This window comes from Schistocerca nitens, chromosome 6 (genome assembly GCF_023898315.1).
Source record: "Schistocerca nitens isolate TAMUIC-IGC-003100 chromosome 6, iqSchNite1.1, whole genome shotgun sequence".
In the NCBI taxonomy this organism is placed as follows: domain Eukaryota; kingdom Metazoa; phylum Arthropoda; class Insecta; order Orthoptera; family Acrididae; genus Schistocerca; species Schistocerca nitens.
The window spans coordinates 572,741,817-572,761,099 of NC_064619.1; the positions used below are offsets into that span (position 1 = coordinate 572,741,817).

Sequence of the window (19,283 nt, forward strand, 5' to 3'; positions counted from 1 at the left end):
ACTTCACAGTTCCTGTGGGCCCACACAAACAAACAAAAAATTATTAGAGATGTAGTCCTTTTCACGAAACACTTTATTTAACAGTAATACAGAATGCAGTTAATGAAGCAGGCAAAAAGGAATACAAACGTCTCAAAAATGAGATCGACAGGAAGTGCAAAATGGCTTAGCAGGGATAGGTAGAGGACAAATGTAAGGATGTAGAGGCTTACCTCACTAGGGGTAAGATAGATACTGCCTACAAGAAAATTAAAGAGACCTTTAGAGATAAGAGAACCACTTGTATGAAGAACAAGAGCTCAGATGGAAACCCAGTTCTAAGCAAAGAAGGGAAAGCAGAAAGGTGGAAGGAGTATATAGAGGGTACACAAAGGCGATGTTCATGAGGACAATATTATGGAAATAGAAGAGGATGTAGATGAAGATGAAATGGGAGATATGATACTGCGTAAAGAGTTTGACAGAGCACTGAAAGACCTAAGTCGAAACAAGGCCCCGGGAGTAGACAACATTCCATTAGAACTACTGACAGCCTTGGGTGAGCCAACCCCGACAAAACTCTACCATCTGGTAAGCAAAATGTATGAGACAGGCGAAATACCCTCAGACTTCAAGAAGAATATAATAATTCCAATCCCAAAGAAAACAGGTGTTGACATATGTGAAAATTACCGAACTATCAGTTTTATAAGCCACAACTGCAAAATACTAAAGCGAATTCATTACAGATGAATGGAAAAATTGATAGAAGCCGACCGCGCGGAAGATCAGTTTGGATTCAATGGAAATGTTGGAACACGTGAGGCAACACTGACCCAACGACTTATCTTAGAAGCTAGATTAAGAAAAGGCAAACCTACGTTTCTAGCATTTGTGGACTTAGAGAAAGCTTTTGACAATATTGACTGGAATACTCTCTTTCAAATTCTGAAGGTGGCAGGGGTAAAATACAGGGAACGAAAGGCTATTTACAATTTGTACAGAAACCAGATGGCAGTTATAAGAGTCGAAGGACATGAAAGGGAAACAGTGGTTGGGAAGGGAGTGAGACAGGGTTGTAGCCTATCCCCGATGTTATTCAATCTGTATATTGAGCAAGCAGTAAAGGAAACAAAAGAAAAGCTCGAAGTAGGTATCAAACTCCATGGAGAAGAAATAAAAACTTTAAGGTTCATTGATGACATTGTAATTCTGTCAGAGACAGCAAAGGATTTGGAAGAGCAGTTGAACGGAATGGACAGTGTCATGAAAGGAGCATATAAGATGAACATCAACAAAAGCTAAACGAGGATAATTGAATGTAGTCGAATTAAGTCGGGTGATGCTGAGGGAATTAGATTAGGAAGTGAGACACTTAAAGTAGTAAAGGAGTTCTGCTATTTGGGGAGCAAAATAACTGATGATGGTCGAAGTAGAGAGGATATAAAATGTAGACTGGCAATGGCAAGGAAACCGTTTCTGAAGAAGAGAAATTTGTTAACATCGAGTATAGATTTATGGGTCAGGAAGTCGTTTCTGAAAGTATTTGTATGGAGTGTTGCCATGTATGGAAGTGAAACATGGACGATAAATAGTTTGGACAAGAAGAGAATAGAAGCTTTCGAAATGTGGTGCTACAGGAGAATGCTGAAGATTAGATGGGTAGATCACATAACTAATGAGGAGGTATTGAAGAGAATTGGGGAGAAGAGGAGTTTGTGGCACAACCTGACAAGAAGAAGGGACCGGTTGGTAGGACATGTTCTGAGGCATCAAGGGATCACAAATTTAGTATTGGAGGGCAGCGTGGAGGGTAAAAATCGTAGAGGGAGACCAAGAGATGAATACACTAAGCAGATTCAGAAGGATGTAGGCTGCAGTACGTACTGGGAGGTGAAGCAGCTGGCACAGCATAGAGTAGCATGGAGAGCTGCATCAAACCAGTCTCAGGACTGAAGACCACAACAACAACAACACAGGACAGACCACAGCTGAATACACATATCATGAACACAAGCGCAAAATGTCTGGGAACGACAGAAATGAAGTAAAAGAATGATGTGATCTAAAAGAGTAGACCGAGCGAGGTGACGCAGTGGTTAGCACTGGACTCGCATTCGGGAGGACGACGGTTCACTCCCGCGTCCGGCCATCCTAATTTAGGTTTTCCGTGATTTGCCTAAATCCCTCCAGGCAAATGCAGGATGGTTCCTTTGAAAGGGCATTGCCGACTTCCTTCCCCGTCCTTCTGTAATCTAATGAGAACGATGACCTCGCAGTTTGGTCTCTTCTCTCAAACAACCCAACCCAACCCAAAAAGAGTAGAAAATAAAAGAAGGTAGTACAGAAAACATCTGTAACTTAACATTAGTGTTAGAGAAAAGCATTACGCATGATAATCGGTAGAACGTTGATTATATAAACATGGTCCAAATGAAACGTACCTTAATGTTTTTGTAGAGAAGTGTAAATTGTGTTAATACATTAATTAAGATGAGCTGTAATACTTTTATTAAATGAATATACTATAAATGGCACAAAGCAATTCATGACTTCTGATTTTTAGGGTTCTGTACCTCAATCGGTAAAAACGGAACCCATATAGGATAGTTAGGCTGGCGAGTCTGTCCACCTGCTAAGAATCCTTTTTTCAGGAACTGGCATATGTGTCACACTGAAATTTCTGTCGCATTCTAAGGTCTATGGTCCCTTGGCGGTGTATAATACTTAAGCTTCTGAGTCAATGCAGTCAAAAGATATGGCCATTTATATCACATATTTAAATAGTTGCCAACTCACTCATCAAAATCAGTAGCGTGGATCCCGCTTACTTGGAGTCATTAAGTTTGAGCAAGAAGCAAGGTTTCATATTACAAGTAAAGGAAAAAACCAAAAATTGTTAAAATGCAATTATATCACACAAACAATCCATTTTTGCCATTAGAACTTATATTGCATTCATCATCCGTCAAAAGAATAACAGAAAGTTATTACTGCATGTAAACATGAACTGTAAGTTGTAGTCACGTTTTTGCTAATAGATTCTTGATTCCTGGAATGGGTGAAATGTCTGTATCATGATCATGCTCATACAGAACCCCCAGTGCGTGAGTTCTACTCAGACTTCACCATCTCTTTTACATTAATCTCATCTTACTGCATATTAATTGCTTTTGGTGGGAACTGAAATTGTAATTGAAGCACATAAAACTATTTTCAGTACCTATTTTGGCAGATACTGAGGTGAATCTGCTACACTGTGGATAGAATAGTATAGTGGTTCACAGTTATAGCACCACTGATGACTGGAGTGTTCAGTATAAAATTTTTTTGATAAAATACCTTCCAGTAAAAGATCAATTCTTTACACACATCCATCAGGTTTTTTTTTCAGAAAGGAGAAATTCCGATCTCTGTCGCATTCCGACAGTGAAAGAATTCACTTGCAACAAATGAAAAATTATACTGATGCCGCTATTCGAACATGAGTCTCCTGATTACTACGCAGATGATTTAACCATCTACGCCACCTTGGTACAATGGATAGACACAATCGCACGGACTACCCAAGTGTGTCGTCCTGTTCAATCCAAATTGCCATTTACCACACGCTATCAAAGTAGCGTCCCCTAGACCTTTTTCTTCTTTTCGCTAATGGCATCACTCGAAGTCTCACATGTGGTCAGGTGAAGAGTGTTCTGCACTGAATGATTGTATTAGCTTTCATGGCGGATATGTATCTATATGTAGATATAAATCATTTTGTATAGGGGATAAAGGTTTGTAAATAGCTTTCTTTTGCTCATATTTAACTTATGATAATTTGTTACGCGTGGGGAAATGCAAATACAGACAGATGTTTTATTTACCATATTTAGAAGTAACTGTATCAACTAACAACTGCAATTATGAACTATAGATAATAAGGTATTGTTTTAGAAATCTGTAATACATATATTATAAGTCTAAAACACATTTTTATGTATTCTGGAGACAAAAAGACAATCAGAGTGCTGTACAAGAGGCAAATGCTTTGGAATTCACGCAAGGTGTGTCTGATATGTTAATGTCAGTGAAATTTATGTTCTAGTAGTGTCAGTATCGATAAATACACCTCATGCTTCGTGTTTTATATGAACTCAACATTTTTACAAACTTTATTTACAACACTATATTTACACTGACCACTGTAAAATGTGTATATTTTGATTTTATGGAAATATTAATGTAACTAAATCTAATAAAAAGGCAGATGAGAAAATAAATAACAGTTTTAAGAACAATAACTTGAACAAATTAGTATACATTGACTAGATAACATGACTCCATAAAAATACATAGGTCACTCTTAAATATTTCATCCAACAGTTTGAAGGAAATAGCAGTATTACTACAGTGATCTTCTGCATTGTAGCTATAACTACCCATCAATACTCATATACAAGAAAAAGTTTAATCACAATAATAAATTGTTTGTGTCATATGAACTGATTTTTTACACAGTTACAATTTTGAAATTTCAGTAACAATCTTTATCTTTTGTGAATTTATTCAGTAACGTAATGTTCATGATGGACTCATAAAAGATGAAGCGAAGGCTTTGAAAAGAAGGAACTGCTTGAGTTATTTTCCATAAGTTGTCCCAAGCGATTCAAAGAAATCATAGAAACCAGAAACTTGATGGCTAGACTGGGATTTGAGCTGCCATCCACACAAATGCGAGATCAGTGTCTCAAGACTGCGCCACTTAGCTCACCCACACGATACCTTAAGTAGATATTATGACATTAGAAAAAGTTTCCCAGGGGACTACTAGAACATAACGATAGAGTATCTGTAGATACACAGTAGGACTTTGTGTTGGTGTTACGAACTTCATTCACGAGTCTGAAGAAAACTGTTGAATAGTTTTCGATAGAAAACGTAAGAGGAAAGGAAACCAATGTTAAGAGTTCGTTGGATTAGTGGCAGACTGTTAGAACATGTCCAGACAGTTATAGGAAAGTATAGGACGTAGCACGTCGAAAAGCTGCCCATTTATGCGTTCTGCGCATTACATAGCCCTTCCCCTCTACTAATCCCTGGAATCAATGATAGTTACTCATTAGTCTGCTCTGGATATCTTACCATAAGTAACGCTGTACGGCGATAAATACTATCCTACAGAGTATAAAGTAGCCACATTTCAGTGGCGATACAGAATTATTTATTGTTGTCGTCAGCAACACATTGTAAGACATGGCAACATGGAAGTTGTTTGCCCACTCTCTGCTACCACAAGTGAGCAAACCTCCCCCTCGATACTTCCCTATTGCTGTGTTTCTCGGTGCAGAGACACCTTCATTTGTAATACGTACTATAATAGCTATGAGCAAGGGAAAAAGCAACTGTCTACCGACATTACATATAGTTTCTAAAGAGCAGCATGTCGAGCAAAATACGTTACGCTCAAACGACGCAACCCTGCACCATCCTCCTATTATTTTCAACACTGGTGAGCACATTCGAACTATACTTCAGTATAAACTGTGGTTTGTGTGCTGGTATTGGCAATTTTGTAGCACATTAACATTAAGAATAATAACTGCAGATGTGGTGTACCTTGTTCTGCTGTACTTGCATCACCAGAAACTGCACAAGAAACAGCATCTGCTGGTGAACATATTGCGATCCTACTCCTTGCTGGATGGGGTTCTCCCACACTTGATCACTGGAAGCATGCAAAAACACAAAACCATGGGGTTCTACATCCTGCTACCACTTTTTTTATCACTAAGGCTGACTTATACAGAGTTTCTAATATTTCACCACTTACAGCTCTCTTGTACAATTTAATTGCTCATACTACTTGCACTAGTGGTAAAAGCATTTTTGTATTGAGAATGTACTGTGTTACCAAAGGCAGTTACTATGCCAAATGAACAGTTTCTGCCCACTTACCCAAATGTTTCTTTTTTTTTGTAAAATTGGCCAATTATTATGTACCAATGTTGTACATATCAACATGTGGCTCTCACCAATGAAGCAGATGTCACAGATAGAAGAGTGGAACTCTTTCTCTTACAGAAAATGCAGGCTGGCCAATGTTGCAACCACTACTGCCATCAGCCTTCCAGCAGTCTACACAGCACTAGATGGAGTTTGAATGGTCTTCACAGCAGAAGATGAGAATTGAGAGGTCTTCACAGCAGAAGACGGGAATTGAGAGGTCTTCACAGCAGGAGATGGGGACTGAGTGGTCTTCTCAGCAGGAGATGGGGATTGAGCGGTCTTCTCAGCAGGAGATGGGGACTGAGTGGTCATCTCAGCAGGAGATGGGGACTGAGTGGTCTTCTCAGCAGGAGATGGGGACTGAGTGGTCTTCTCAGCAGGAGGTGGGGACTGAGTGGTCTTCTCAGCAGGAGATGGAGACTGACCGGTCTTCTCAGCAGGCGATGGGGATTGAGCGGTCTTCTCAGCAGGAGATGGGGACTGAGTGGTCATCTCACCAGGAGATGGGGACTGAGTGGTCTTCTCAACAGGAGATGGGGACTGAGTGGTCTTCTCAGCAGGAGATGGGGATTGGGTGGTCTTGTCAGTAGGAGATGGGGACTGAGTGGTCTTCTCAGTAGGAGATGGGGACTGAGTGGTCTTCTCAGTAGGAGATGGGGACTCAGTGGCCTTCTCAGCAGGAGATGGGGAATAAGTGGTCTTCACAAGAGGGGATGGGGGTTGAGTGATCTTCATAAGAGGAGATGGGGATTGTTCATCAAAGCACTCAGTGAAGAAGGCATCAATAGTGTGATACAAGTGAGTCCTCAATCCGTTTATCCAGTGATATTCATCTGGGTAAGTCTGTGAACAAAATAATTACTTTGCATTAAAAACAGTTCCAGTCTGTTAGTGAGAGTGAAATCGAGGATTAACATATTGCACACATGATTAAGGACTACATCATTGTACATGTCAAGCTGTGCCAATTAACCAAACTGTAGGCATGTTTCACTCGCATTGTTGCTTCATGATACCATGGAGTTATCCAGATACCAGCAACACATAAAAATTCGACGCATTCCAGACAAATTCATTCAATGTCTAGATATTCAGTGTATTAAGTTATGTAAAATATGCCAATAGAAAATGAAAGTAATGACCTTAGATTGAGTTTTTCTTTCATATATTATGCTATTTGCCAAATCCTGCTGTTAGAGCACAAAAACACTAATAAGCTCTTCCTTCAAAGACTTTGACATAAGAGTGGGGAAGCAGCTGCCTGAAACCTCATTCTGCATCCCCACCAAAAATTTTGCAGTGCAAATACTGCTCTCTTTTAATACAGAATATTCTAAATCCTTTTACCCAATCTCTCTTTGCTGTGATCATGAACAGCAGTCCCACTCACTCTCGGCCGAGCGGCTCTAGGCGCTTCAGTCTGGAACCGTGCGACCGCTACGGTCGCAGGTTCGAATCCTGCCTCGGGCATGGAGGTGTGTGATGTCCTTAGGTTAGTTAGGTTTAAGTAGTTCTAAGTTGTAGGGGACTGATGACCTCAGATGTTAACTCCTATAGTACTCAGAGCCATTTGAATCTCTCACTGCCACTGCCTATATATATCCCTCTCCCACTGTCCCCTTTTTCCTCCCATTGGCACTTTATCCTGTCTGTCTCTCTCATTGTTACAGTATTCATTCCTTTATCTCTCTCTTCCTTACCATTGCCCCCTTCTCTGCCACCTTCATTGTCTTTCTCCCACAATTTTTCTGTTCCATTGCCACACTCTCATTTTTTATTTCTTTGCTCTCTATCTCTTCAACCACAATTGCCTTCTCTCCACACACGTCTTTGGGGATGGTTTGTTCGGGTTTTGATACCTATATGTGAACTTTAACACGTGGGTATAGGCTTGGGGAAAAGTGGGCAAATGTTTTAGTGTTGAAGTTCGCTGGTCTGGCAGGGTGGAGGAGACCCCACCAAGGCTGTGTATGGTCTCCCTTCATCTCTATTTTTCATTTACAATGTCTCATCTGTCTTTTGATCTCACTGCTATTGTCTTCATCCATTTCTCTTTCTCTTTCAGTGCCACTTTTTTCTCTCCCATCATCACTGCCTCCCCTCTCTCCCACAAGCACTTTCTCCTCTTTCTTCCGCTGTCACTGTCTCTCTGCTACTATTTCTCAGCATAAAAAATCGTGAATATGTTCCAATACCAAAATTTTTGGTGAGGATACCAGAATCAGGTTTGAGGCAGCTGCTACCCCACTTTCCTGTTAGCCTTTTAAGGAGCATATTTGCTTTTTTTGTGCTCTGACAGAAGCCTACTTCAACTAGTTCCCTTCTTTTCCCTGCTACAGCGGGGTATGCTGCTTATATAAAACGAATTCTGTAGATCAGTAAAGTTATGACAGTTTATTTAAATACTTCGACACATTTATATACTTTGGCACATATAAACGACAAATAAGTACACATAGTCCGCCCCTGGTAGCTGAGTGATCAGCGCGACGGAATATCATACCTAACGACCCGGGTTCAAAAAAATGGCTCTGAGCACTATGGGACTTAACATCTATGGTCATCAGTCCCCTAGAACTTAGAACTACTTAAACCAAACTAACCTAAGGATCACACAACACCCAGTCATCACGAGGCAGAGAAAATCCCTGACCCCGCCGGGAATCGAACCCGGGAACCCGGGCGTGGGAAGCGAGAACGCTACCGCACGACCACGAGCTGCGGACGACCCGGGTTCGATTCCCGGCTGGGTCGGAGATTTTCTCCGCTCAGGGATTGGGTGTTGTGTTGTCCTTACCATCATCATTTCATCCCCATCGGCACCCAAGTTGCCGAAGTGGCGTCAAGTAGAAAGACTTGCACCAGGTGAACGGTCTACCCGACGGGAGGCCCTAGCCACATGGCATTTTAGTGCACATAATACAAAGTGAACAGAATATCGTCTCCCATCCAACGCAAGCTTACTTTACATAAAAATGTACAGTATTTTTAGGGCTACACCTGCAGCATATCAAAAACTGCGGTATTTGATTTAGAAGTTGAAATAATTTCTCACGACAAAATGATTTTTTGTAAGGTGCCTACGCTGCCAGGTGGCTTATCAAAGAAATGGGTCAAGAGAGCCTGTATAGGTGTTAAGTTGTCGTTATACAGAGACATGAAGTTGGTGCAAAAATGGTGACTAAAAATATACTTCAGTGACCTCAGAACCCTTCCGTGTGTCCATTACGTCAGTTGAAACTATATTTACGCCGCAGATCGCACATTACGTACATCAGTACGGTAGCATTGAACCTCTGGATCTCGGTAACTGATAATGATATCGAAAAAAGTTACGAGGTGCCCTGGTAACATCATCTTAAAACTATATGCTAAAAAATTCGACGAACTGCCATGAATAGAAATTAACTAAGGGGCCAGTCCCATATTTGTTACTTTTGGTATCCAAACATCATGGTTTTTCGTGGCTTTCTCACGAGCTGTCCATGTACATATCGTGCTTTTATAATCCCCTCGGGCCCACCATAGACCATAACTAATGGAAAAGAACCAACAGATTTGCTCAATCTGCCTCGGATGGGTTTTTAAATTTTGACCATGTACTATAGGATACAAACAGTATACCCGTTCATCTGATAGGTATACAAATGGTTGCTAGGACATGGGGTATCCAGACTACCTTAGAACCTACGTGATGACTCCCTGAAAAGTACATTTTCGCGTGCGGTGTTTTGGAATATATTGGTACTGGGCATTATCGTACATGGACCAGTGGCTCCTATGCATGCGTGATCATAATAACAAGATCATATGCCTGCTTACAGTAATGGATAAAGCATCTAGATTCTTGTTCAACCCATACTAGGCATGGCAGAATTAATACTGCGAGCTTCCCGTACAGCTTGACCTGAACAAATCAACTGCATGTATCCATTGGCTGTGCTCACACCGCCATGAAGCTACCAAGCAGGCTTGTATCACGGGGTGCCAGTAGGTGTCTGAGCTGCTGCCAGATTTCAGTCATCACAATACCAGTATCCATCTCTCCTCATCCCTGTACAGGGATGTGGCGTTGCATATTTTGACAGGAATTGGTGGTTTATCTATGTGCAGTGTGTCAAATTGATTAAAGGTTTTAGAAAACTGGGATGCTATTTAGAAAATCTAATTGGAGCTGCGATCTTGCTAACTCAATGATCTGCAACAAATGGAAACCAAAAAAAATTATCAAAACTCTGTGTAACCTGTACTGATATGCACATTATCAACACGTATATTTCATGGAATATTTACGACCCATAGTTTGAAGATACGACCTGAACTTAATCTCAGCACCAAGTGAAATGGAAAATGTGCTCCGCTTAGCTGCAGCAAGGTAAATGCCTCCTCATACACTTTGAAAGTGCTTGGCTGACTCTGAACGATAATTAATCAGACGTGATACAAATTGGCACTGTTTAATATGCTATAACAATAACGATCTTTGGTTAGGTCTTCCCCTTGGTCCTCGTAAATCACTGCTTATTAAAGCCAACTATTTTTGCAGTTGAATATTGGACCATCTGCGTGCCATGTCCTCGAATGTGAAGATCATTTCTCTCGCTCATCCCTCCTTAAGTGACAGATGGTCAGGTCCAACTTCTGCAGGCTGCACGCTTCACAGCAGCCTTTGGTTTTCTGATACAGCTTTGGCTAATAGCCCATTATGAAGCTTCTCACAGTTTAATACACCCTCACGCAAATAAAACGCATGAATATGCTGTATGACCAAAACCTTGACAAAGTAATCATGCATAGAGACATTCACAGAGGAATCGTAAATCATCTCAACAGATAAAGTTTCCAGGCTATTTCCACATATCGCAACAGGTGTTGGACAGTGTTGCCAGTAATGCCGAATTGGTCAGACGCAGTAACATCTTGTTCCACACTTTCTGTATAAGCCACTAGTCTGATCGCTTGTAGGTCATGTAAGTAAGTGTCATACAGCTATTTCATGATTTCCACTGCAAATACTCTTTCGAAACAGGTCTAAGAAGGCCCAACGGTGCCGCCCGACCGCCATCGTCCTCAGCCGATAGACGTCACTGGATGCAGATATGGAGGGGCATGCGATCAGCACACTGCCTTTGTCGGTTTTCGTGACTGGAGCCGCTACTTCTCAGTCAAGTAGTTCCTCAACTGGCCTCACAAGGGCTGAGTGCACCCCGCTTGCCAACAGCGCTCAGCAGACCCTGACGGTCACCCACCAAGTGCTACCCAAGCCCGACAGCACTTAACTTCGGTGATCTGCGGGGAACCGGTATTACCACTGCGGCAAGGCCGTTGGGACAAAGGTAAACACAGGATGTTTAACAATATCTTGATCATGTTGAGCAAGACAGCTGACACCAATGTCAATGATCAATAAAAATGCTGTCCTAGACAGTCTGGATTTAGTCTATGACAACCAGACGATTTATGTCACGACTTTAGCACAACTCGGCAACCCGACGATGTACAATGAACGAAACCAGTCGTAACCCAATAAATGTACAGGGTGATTCAAAAAGAGTACCACAACTTTAAAAATGTGTATTTAATGAAAGAAACATAATATAACCTTCTGTTATACATCATTACAAAGAGTATTTAAAAAGGGTTTTTTTTCACTCAAAAACAAGTTCAGAGATGTTCAATATGGCCCCCTCCAGACACTCGAGCAATATCAACCCGATACTCCAACTCGTTCCACACTCTCTGTAGCATATCAGGCGTAACAGTTTGGATAGCTGCTGTTATTTCTCGTTTCAAATCATCAATGGTGGCTGGGAGAGGTGGCCGAAACACCATATCCTTAACATACCCCCATAAGAAAAAATCGCAGGGGGTAAGATCAGGGCTTCTTGGAGGCCAGTGATGAAGTGCTCTGTCACGGGCTGCCTGGCGGCCGATCCATCGCCTCGGGTAGTTGACGTTCAGGTAGTTACGGACAGATAAGTGCCAACGTTTAATACACAACCTATCAGGAGGTTTAACACCACACTTCGTTCGAAATGCACGCTGAACAACTGTCGTCGATTCACTTCTGCCGTACGCAATAACACAAAAAGCTATCTGTTGAGCGGTCGCCATCTTAGCATCAACTGACGCTGACGCCTAGTCAACAGCGCCTCAAGCGAACAAATGTACAACTAAATGAGACTTTATAGCTCCCTTAATTCGCCGACAGATAGTGCTTAGCTCTGCCTTTTGTCGTTGCAGAGTTTTAAATTCCTAAAGTTGTGGTATTCTTTTTGAATCACCCTGTATAATAATACAGTTGCGCTGGTTTTATTAATTATAACATAAGTTTAAAAATATTTTCTTAAAAGCGACAGTACTGTCCAAAAATAGAAAAAAGTGCCATATAAACAAATGACTGGAAAAAATACTTCCTCTGAGATATGGACCACCCCATCGTTTCATAAGCATCTATCCACTGACACTACATAAGGTGCACAGTGTGGCTGCCACTCATTGTTACACAGTCCTCAGCCCTCTCCTCAAAGAATCAGGAACTCATGCAAACAGCCGGCCTCTGTGGCCGAGCGGTTCGAGGCGCTTCAGTCCGGAACCGCGCTACTGCTACGGTCGCAGGTTCGAATCCTGCCTCGGGCATGGCTGTGTGTGATGTCCTTAGGTTAGTTAGGTTTAAGTAGTTCTAAGTCTAGCGGACTGATGACCTTAGATGTTAAGTCCCATAGTGCTTAGAGCCATTTGAACATTCATGAAAACACGCTTGGCTGCCCGCATTTGGCAACATGCTCCTGTAACGTATCTTCATTGAACTTGTCCGGGAATACAGCAATGATGGTCTTGTGGCATCAGAGCTTGCACAGGCTGTAAGTATTCGGCAGTCTCCGCGATCCTCGTCTGGGGGACCGGCAACATCACTGCAAGGATTTAAAGGGTACTAAAGCAGACTACCTGTCGTAAGAATGACAGTCTGCATCTTTGCAAACACTGTTCTATATACAAATATGCAAATAAAACTCTTTGCTACCAAAGGTCATCTAATCGTATTTGAATCCCACAAGCGGTGACAACATAGCGCAAATACCAGAAATCGCGAGATATGAAAGCCGGATATCTGCGAGATGCACGTAACAACAATCCATAAGACATGAACATCGACGACATGCATCATCAGACGCGAGTTTAGAGCAGTTCAGGGTCCAGTTACAATTGCTGCAACGTCAATGGCAGATGCAGAATCGCAACTTACAAGAACAGCAGCTACTGCTGTTATAGTAGCAAGGCTCAATATTGATTGTACCAGCAGGATGCCGTCGCCTTATACAAGAAATAACAAGGGTGGCAGCAGAAAATCGATGGGAGCAGTTTCCCTGTAATCTTCGTACAGTGCAGCAAACCTGATTGCATCTAAAAGCGTCCATTCACAGCCGAGTTGTTTGGTTGAACCATGCTCATGAACCACCCCTTCTATAGCTGTGACCCATTCAGCTGTGTGTAACTGCTGGAAATCGCTTGCCCGTCTCTTACACGTTGTGCACGATGGAGTATGGGCTCGCGGGTAGCGGTCAGTGTAAGCAGGTAATAGCTTGTTGGTGGAACCGATGCACTCTGGCCATGAACCCAACTGCGAGTCCATCAACCACACACAGTCGAGCAGGTCAGGCCAGACCTACTCGTTGAGCATATCAGCGGACCTGTCAGCAACAAATGGTGTCCTCGATGCAAGACCAGTCGCCATGACGACAGCCACTACCTGTATGCAGCCGGATCTTTTGTGGCTTCCAGGGATGGAAATGCATCATTTGGCTCGGAAAGTACCGCTGCTCGTGGTTGATTGCCTTGATTCAGTCGCCTTTAGATCAATTTCGCTGACACCAGTGTTGCACAGATTGCGATGAAGTGTAATCTCACAGTGTAAATTTTAGACAGTTAAGGTTTTATACTAGCCTGCTACCTAATACAATTTAAATGGACTCTTACTGAGACCTAGACAAAGGTCATTCAATTTCTATGAGAGTGTACGATACTCCACAACGCTTTACTACTAAATAAGTTCCATTACATATTGGCGTCTTAGCCTCATTGGCTAATCTTAGGAAGTTACCATTCCTGTCATGAGGAGCTGGGCCTCAACTACCTGCCACCAACTGTCATGGCTAAGTTTATTATTTGTACTTCTACCACTCTTACTGAAAGATCTACTCTACGTTAACTGTCTACATGAACTACAAAGTGCTGACTGTGCAACAGGTTGTTTTTACTGGTTTTCTTTATCAACAGTCCATTTTGGTCTTTAAGGCATGCTTGGTTGCACATATTGTTTTCACAGTTGTGATTTTGATCTGACTTAGAGAGGAAGCAGCCAGCAACGAGATTGGCACTCAGAGATTCCTTCCACATCTAGTTTACTTCTACCAGTAGCGGTCTGGTTTGAGGGTCAGTCAGTACACTGTCGATGGTTCACCCATTACGTTCTTCATTCTGTCATGGCTGCCTTTTAGATGCCAATACATCTTTGACGCATCTGAGATATACGACTATTCTGATTGTTCATTGTCCACAGTAATCTTGTTGTGCTTGTCATTGTCTCTTATTAACCAGCCTAGCTTAGGTATTAAATTACTGGTTTTCATGGAAGACCTTGATAATGTCAGTCGTCGCTAGCATCTATCTGTCCACAGACGCAATTTGTGCAAAATCTGAGCACTCAAGTACCAATTGCTCAGGGGTGCTGATAGGTACGTCGTGCCCACATTATGCCGTTGGGATTTGACCTGTTTCATGAGGGTAGACTGGATAGGGGCTCTGTATGACTGCTGAGAAAACGTATGATGCCTTGCGACAGTTTGATGTGTTTCTTAAGTCTTATCCTGGAGTTGGGGAAGAGCTAGAACACTCTTCTCCCTGTCTCCGAAAGGTCCCATTGCTGTTTTTAGACATCTAAAGTTTTGTTTTTGATCTTACTAATAGTGGGGAAATTTACTTCCAAGATTTATATGAATAGGTGATGTCTGTTCTTTTGGACATGACGAAAGAATAGACACCACGCATTAATATAATTAATAAGCCTAGACGGGCAATGGATCCATCTTCTTCAGTCCAGATGCACAAGTTCGTCCGACCTCCTGCAGGAATCTCAGAGCAGCGAGCAAGGAGGAAATGGACAGGGACTGCAGATAGGTGGTACTCGGTGGCAATGTGGATTGGCTGTGAGGCTTTCCAAGACAGTCTGCATAGTTATGATACCACTGTGTCTCTGATGGCACAGTGGTTAACTTACCTGTCGAGTAAGCTGAAGATCCCGTGTTCAAATTCTGGTCTGGTACACATTTTAACTCATCGTCGCCACTTCAGGAAATTGCCAGGATAGTTTCCTTGAAACGCCAAAGCCGATTTCCTTCCCAATCCTTCCCTAATCCGATGGGACCAATGACCTTGCTGTCTGGACCCCTCCCCCAAATCAACCAACAAACATTCTACCGTTTATTAGAAAATGGTAACAGATTACTTTAGTTGTCTCTTCTAATTTCCCAACACCCTCCGTCCTTGGCATATCTCAAGGGTGATGGCGAGCTGGGCCAGTCGACTGATCTTCGTTCCAGCTGACTGGCAGAGAATGATGCACATGATTTGTTTCCTCTCCCATGCCATATCCATTCCACCATTGCTTTCATGCACAAGTGTTGTGGTTTGATATCCTCCTGAAGTAGAAACACTCCTCCAATTCTGGGTCTACTTTTTGGTGAATACCCTTTCAACTCATCACAGTATCTTAGCAGTTTCAGATATGCAGTTTTTGATTTACGCCAAAGGTCTTCATTAACCTTTTTCCTCAGTCGGAACTCGTTGTCAAGTTCCTTCCCAATCCGTTCTGGCCCACATGGACATGTTTTTCACCTTTTAGGAAGCCGGCTGCTGTCAACCTCTATCACTCTCTTCTTGAGTTATAGATCTTCAATTCATTGTGGCTTCTGTTACTACGAAAACAGAGTTGAAGCTCTCTTCATTCACATGAGAGCGACGAACTACCTTCCTCAAGCAGCAACTGTGGAGCCTATCACATGTTCCCATCAGCCTACACTGAAAGCTGCCTGTGTTGTATCTACTTCCGGGTGATTCTTTGATTGGCGCGGAGTACTGTATTTCAGTGTACTGGATTGTTTTGAATACCTTTGACAGTTCAGTGTTACTGCATGGAATATTGGAGCATTGGCAGAATAAAACGTGAGTGCTAGGCTTCTCCGCCCTGCCGAGTGTTGCACGGCAATCAGATATCCATTGTTGGATATGTCACTGACAGGCGCAGTAGAACTATATATATTGTGACGCATGTGCATAGGGCTAATTTTAGCATATAGAATTCAGTGCCTGTCAATAATTGTCTTATGGTACGAACTCTGTCCAGTGGTAGTGGAGCCTACATTTTGTCATTTCGAAGACTGTGTATTATCATGCAGGGCGGGCAAGAGTGAAGAACTCACCTGACAACTTTTGCTCACAAAATCCAAAATCCTTCACGGAGTTCTCCCAGCACAGTGCGTGCACCGAGATGATGAAGTCTTACATGCGTAGGCTTGATCAGAAATGATGACGTCTGTTCGGGATAAATGAATGCTTTTCTGTGGTGTATAATGCAGTATACCACCTAGCTGAGTTTCGCGGATATTTATCGCTATTAAGTGCGACTATTTCCCTTCTGGTTTCTGACAAAAGGAATGGGCTTGCTGCAAGTCCAGATGGCAAACCCATGAAACGATATGTAATTGTAAATGAAAAGCAACAATTTGCTTTTGTTCTACAATATTACTTTTATTGTTAACCGGTTTTCGGCTTACAAGGCCATCTTCAGACATTTGTAAGTCGAAAACCGGTTAACAATAAAAGTAATATTGTAAAACAAAAGCAAACTGGTGCTTTTTATTTATTATAAAGTTGTTCTACCAAGAACCGACGGAAGATTGTGTTAACATGATATGTTATTGTATCATTCATTGCGGTGCAGGCGCCATTCTCTTGTTAGTCCGATATGATACAACAAGAACCTAGCCACATCTCTCTTCACGTCTTTGAAGATCAACTGTAAAAAGCTTGGGCAACATCACACACTGGTTCTGTTGGAAGTTTTCGAAATTGTAAGAAGGTTGCATCGATGATTGGCAGTAAATTGAGTCCTGTTTCTAGGGTGACACTCAAAGGTGGAGAGTCTTTTTGATGTGGTGAAACAATGAACACAATTATGAACTGATACTTCCACGGCACTTTTTTTTCACCATATGATAACGCAGGTAAAATGTTTCCACATGTACAGCTCATAGGTGCAGCTTCTACCTGATCCCTCTTAATGTAGTTTGACATGTTCTCATGATAAATGAGCTTCATTCCTCCTTTCACTTCCAGCTTCTTTTGTAAGAGGCAAAGGAGTGTTCCGGCAGTAGATCAGTTTCTAAAGAAAATAATATCCTGCTTCTGAGGCAGAGGTACAATTCTGCATTCATTCTCGATTCGGTACGTCTCTTGGAATTTCTGGGAAACAAAGGTGTACAGAGGTGTCACTCGTCCTCTTGGTACTCTGTTATGTCAGTTGTCTCCAAATCCCAAAAGCAGTGCCCTACCTAATCAGACATTCCGTGAAAGCTGCCCTCAATGAAGTTAACAGTTGCCTGGTTAGCTGCTGTACCAACTCTTGTTTCCAGTGAGAGGGTAATTGAAGATAATGGGAAGAAGAACCAATGAAGGTCATACTTTAATCGGTTGTCCCAAGGTGACAGTGTTCCGACAGGAATCTGATCCGATCAGGGTACAAATAGGGACATCCTCAGAGTCCTCTCTCAGATCCGCCAGCCATTTCTCCTGCCTCAAGGTCGTATCTTCAACAACTTGTGCTACTGTCAGTTATTGTGAAAACTTACAGCTGCATTCTAAAGCTGCAGCTGATATCCGGGCGTTTCTCCTTGAGAGGTATGAAGTGCAGGTTGACTCAGAAGTCGTTATCTCAAGAGTTGTTGTTTCAGGGACACTTAGTTGAAGATATTCAATCAGAAAATAGTTTCCTGTGTCAAGGATTCCACGTGTCAGTTTACTCTTACCACTTGGTCCTCTGATACTCAAGAGCAATTTGCAAGTGTATGTATTGGAAGTCGCTATTTCGGCATTGTTCACTGTCGTGAGGTGCCTATTGCAGATGGAAATGTGGTGCTTACCCTATCACTTCGCACAGGATCCCTTCCCCGTTTAAAACTTTCATTTTGTTGTGGCCATGTCTAAGACATGAGGCGCAATTTTTAGTTTCCTTCAGGATGTTTTTTTCAAGTTTTTGAGCTTACACCCCTTCGGTAGGCTTTGCCCCATTGCTCTCTCCCTTCGCAGTATACGCAAAAACGGTCTGAATTTTAGTTCTTTCTGTTCTTGTCGCCCTTCGCTTTAACCTTCGCATGAAAACTAGGTGCCGTGTGTACACAACATTCTCAAGTGGAACAGTATTTCCACGTATCTTGCTTGTGGTGATGGCTCCCTCCACCTCTTCGTTTAAAAACTCCATAAAGCTAAGCATTGTAGGTGCGGAAATTTATCACAGCGAGCTGCAGGAAATGCTTACGTCTTCCGCTATCAGATGCTGGCCGGAAACATTTTTCATAATTTGACAACTGTGCATGAGAGAGTGATGCGAAAACTACCTCTGGCACTTTTTTTTATTCAATGAAAATTTTGTCGTATTGAAACAGAGAAATATTCAAGCTTTTAAGAAAAGTTGATTTTTCGCGCTACTCTGTATTTATTACGCCATATCTTCTAAACTATGTGTCGTATTGTATTGTATTGTATGTTAAGGGGGGACCTAGAAACGACGGAGGGGCTCCGACCCCGCCGCAGACGCAGTGGTCCACAACCCCACGACGACTACCGCAGTCCACTTCACCCCTCCGCCGCCGCACACCGAACCCAGGGTTATTGTGCGGTTCGGCCCCCGGTGGACCCCCCGGGGAACGTCTCACACCAGACGAGTGTAACCCCTATGTTTGCGTGGTAGAGTAGTGGTCGTGTACGCGTACGTGGAGAACTTGTTTGCGCAGCAATCGCCGATATAGTGTAACTGAGGTGGAGTAAGGGGAACCAGTCCGCATTCGCCGAGGCAGATGGAAAACTGCCTAAAAACCATCCACAGACTGGCCGGTTCACCGGACCTCGACACAAGTTCGCCGGGTGGATTGGTTCCGGGGACCAGGCGCTCCTTCCCGCCCGGAAAGCCGTGCGTTAGACCGCACGGCCAACCGGGCGGGCTATGTGTCATACACCAACATAATTTTATAGTTGGCTTC

The 19,283-nt window shown here is 42.6% G+C and overlaps 1 protein-coding gene across 1 annotated transcript in view; it reads right to left on the reverse strand.

Annotated features, from left to right (window-relative positions):
- Positions 1–4,233: 4,233 nt before the first annotated feature.
- Positions 4,234–19,283, reverse strand: part of LOC126262528 (venom dipeptidyl peptidase 4-like) — a 272,420-nt gene continuing 257,370 nt past the window's right edge. Inside the window, exon 16 of the mRNA XM_049959201.1 lies at positions 4,234–6,813. Within this exon, the coding sequence (XP_049815158.1) occupies positions 6,100–6,813 (714 nt within the window). The 3' untranslated portion in view covers positions 4,234–6,099. The remainder of the gene's footprint in view (positions 6,814–19,283) is intronic.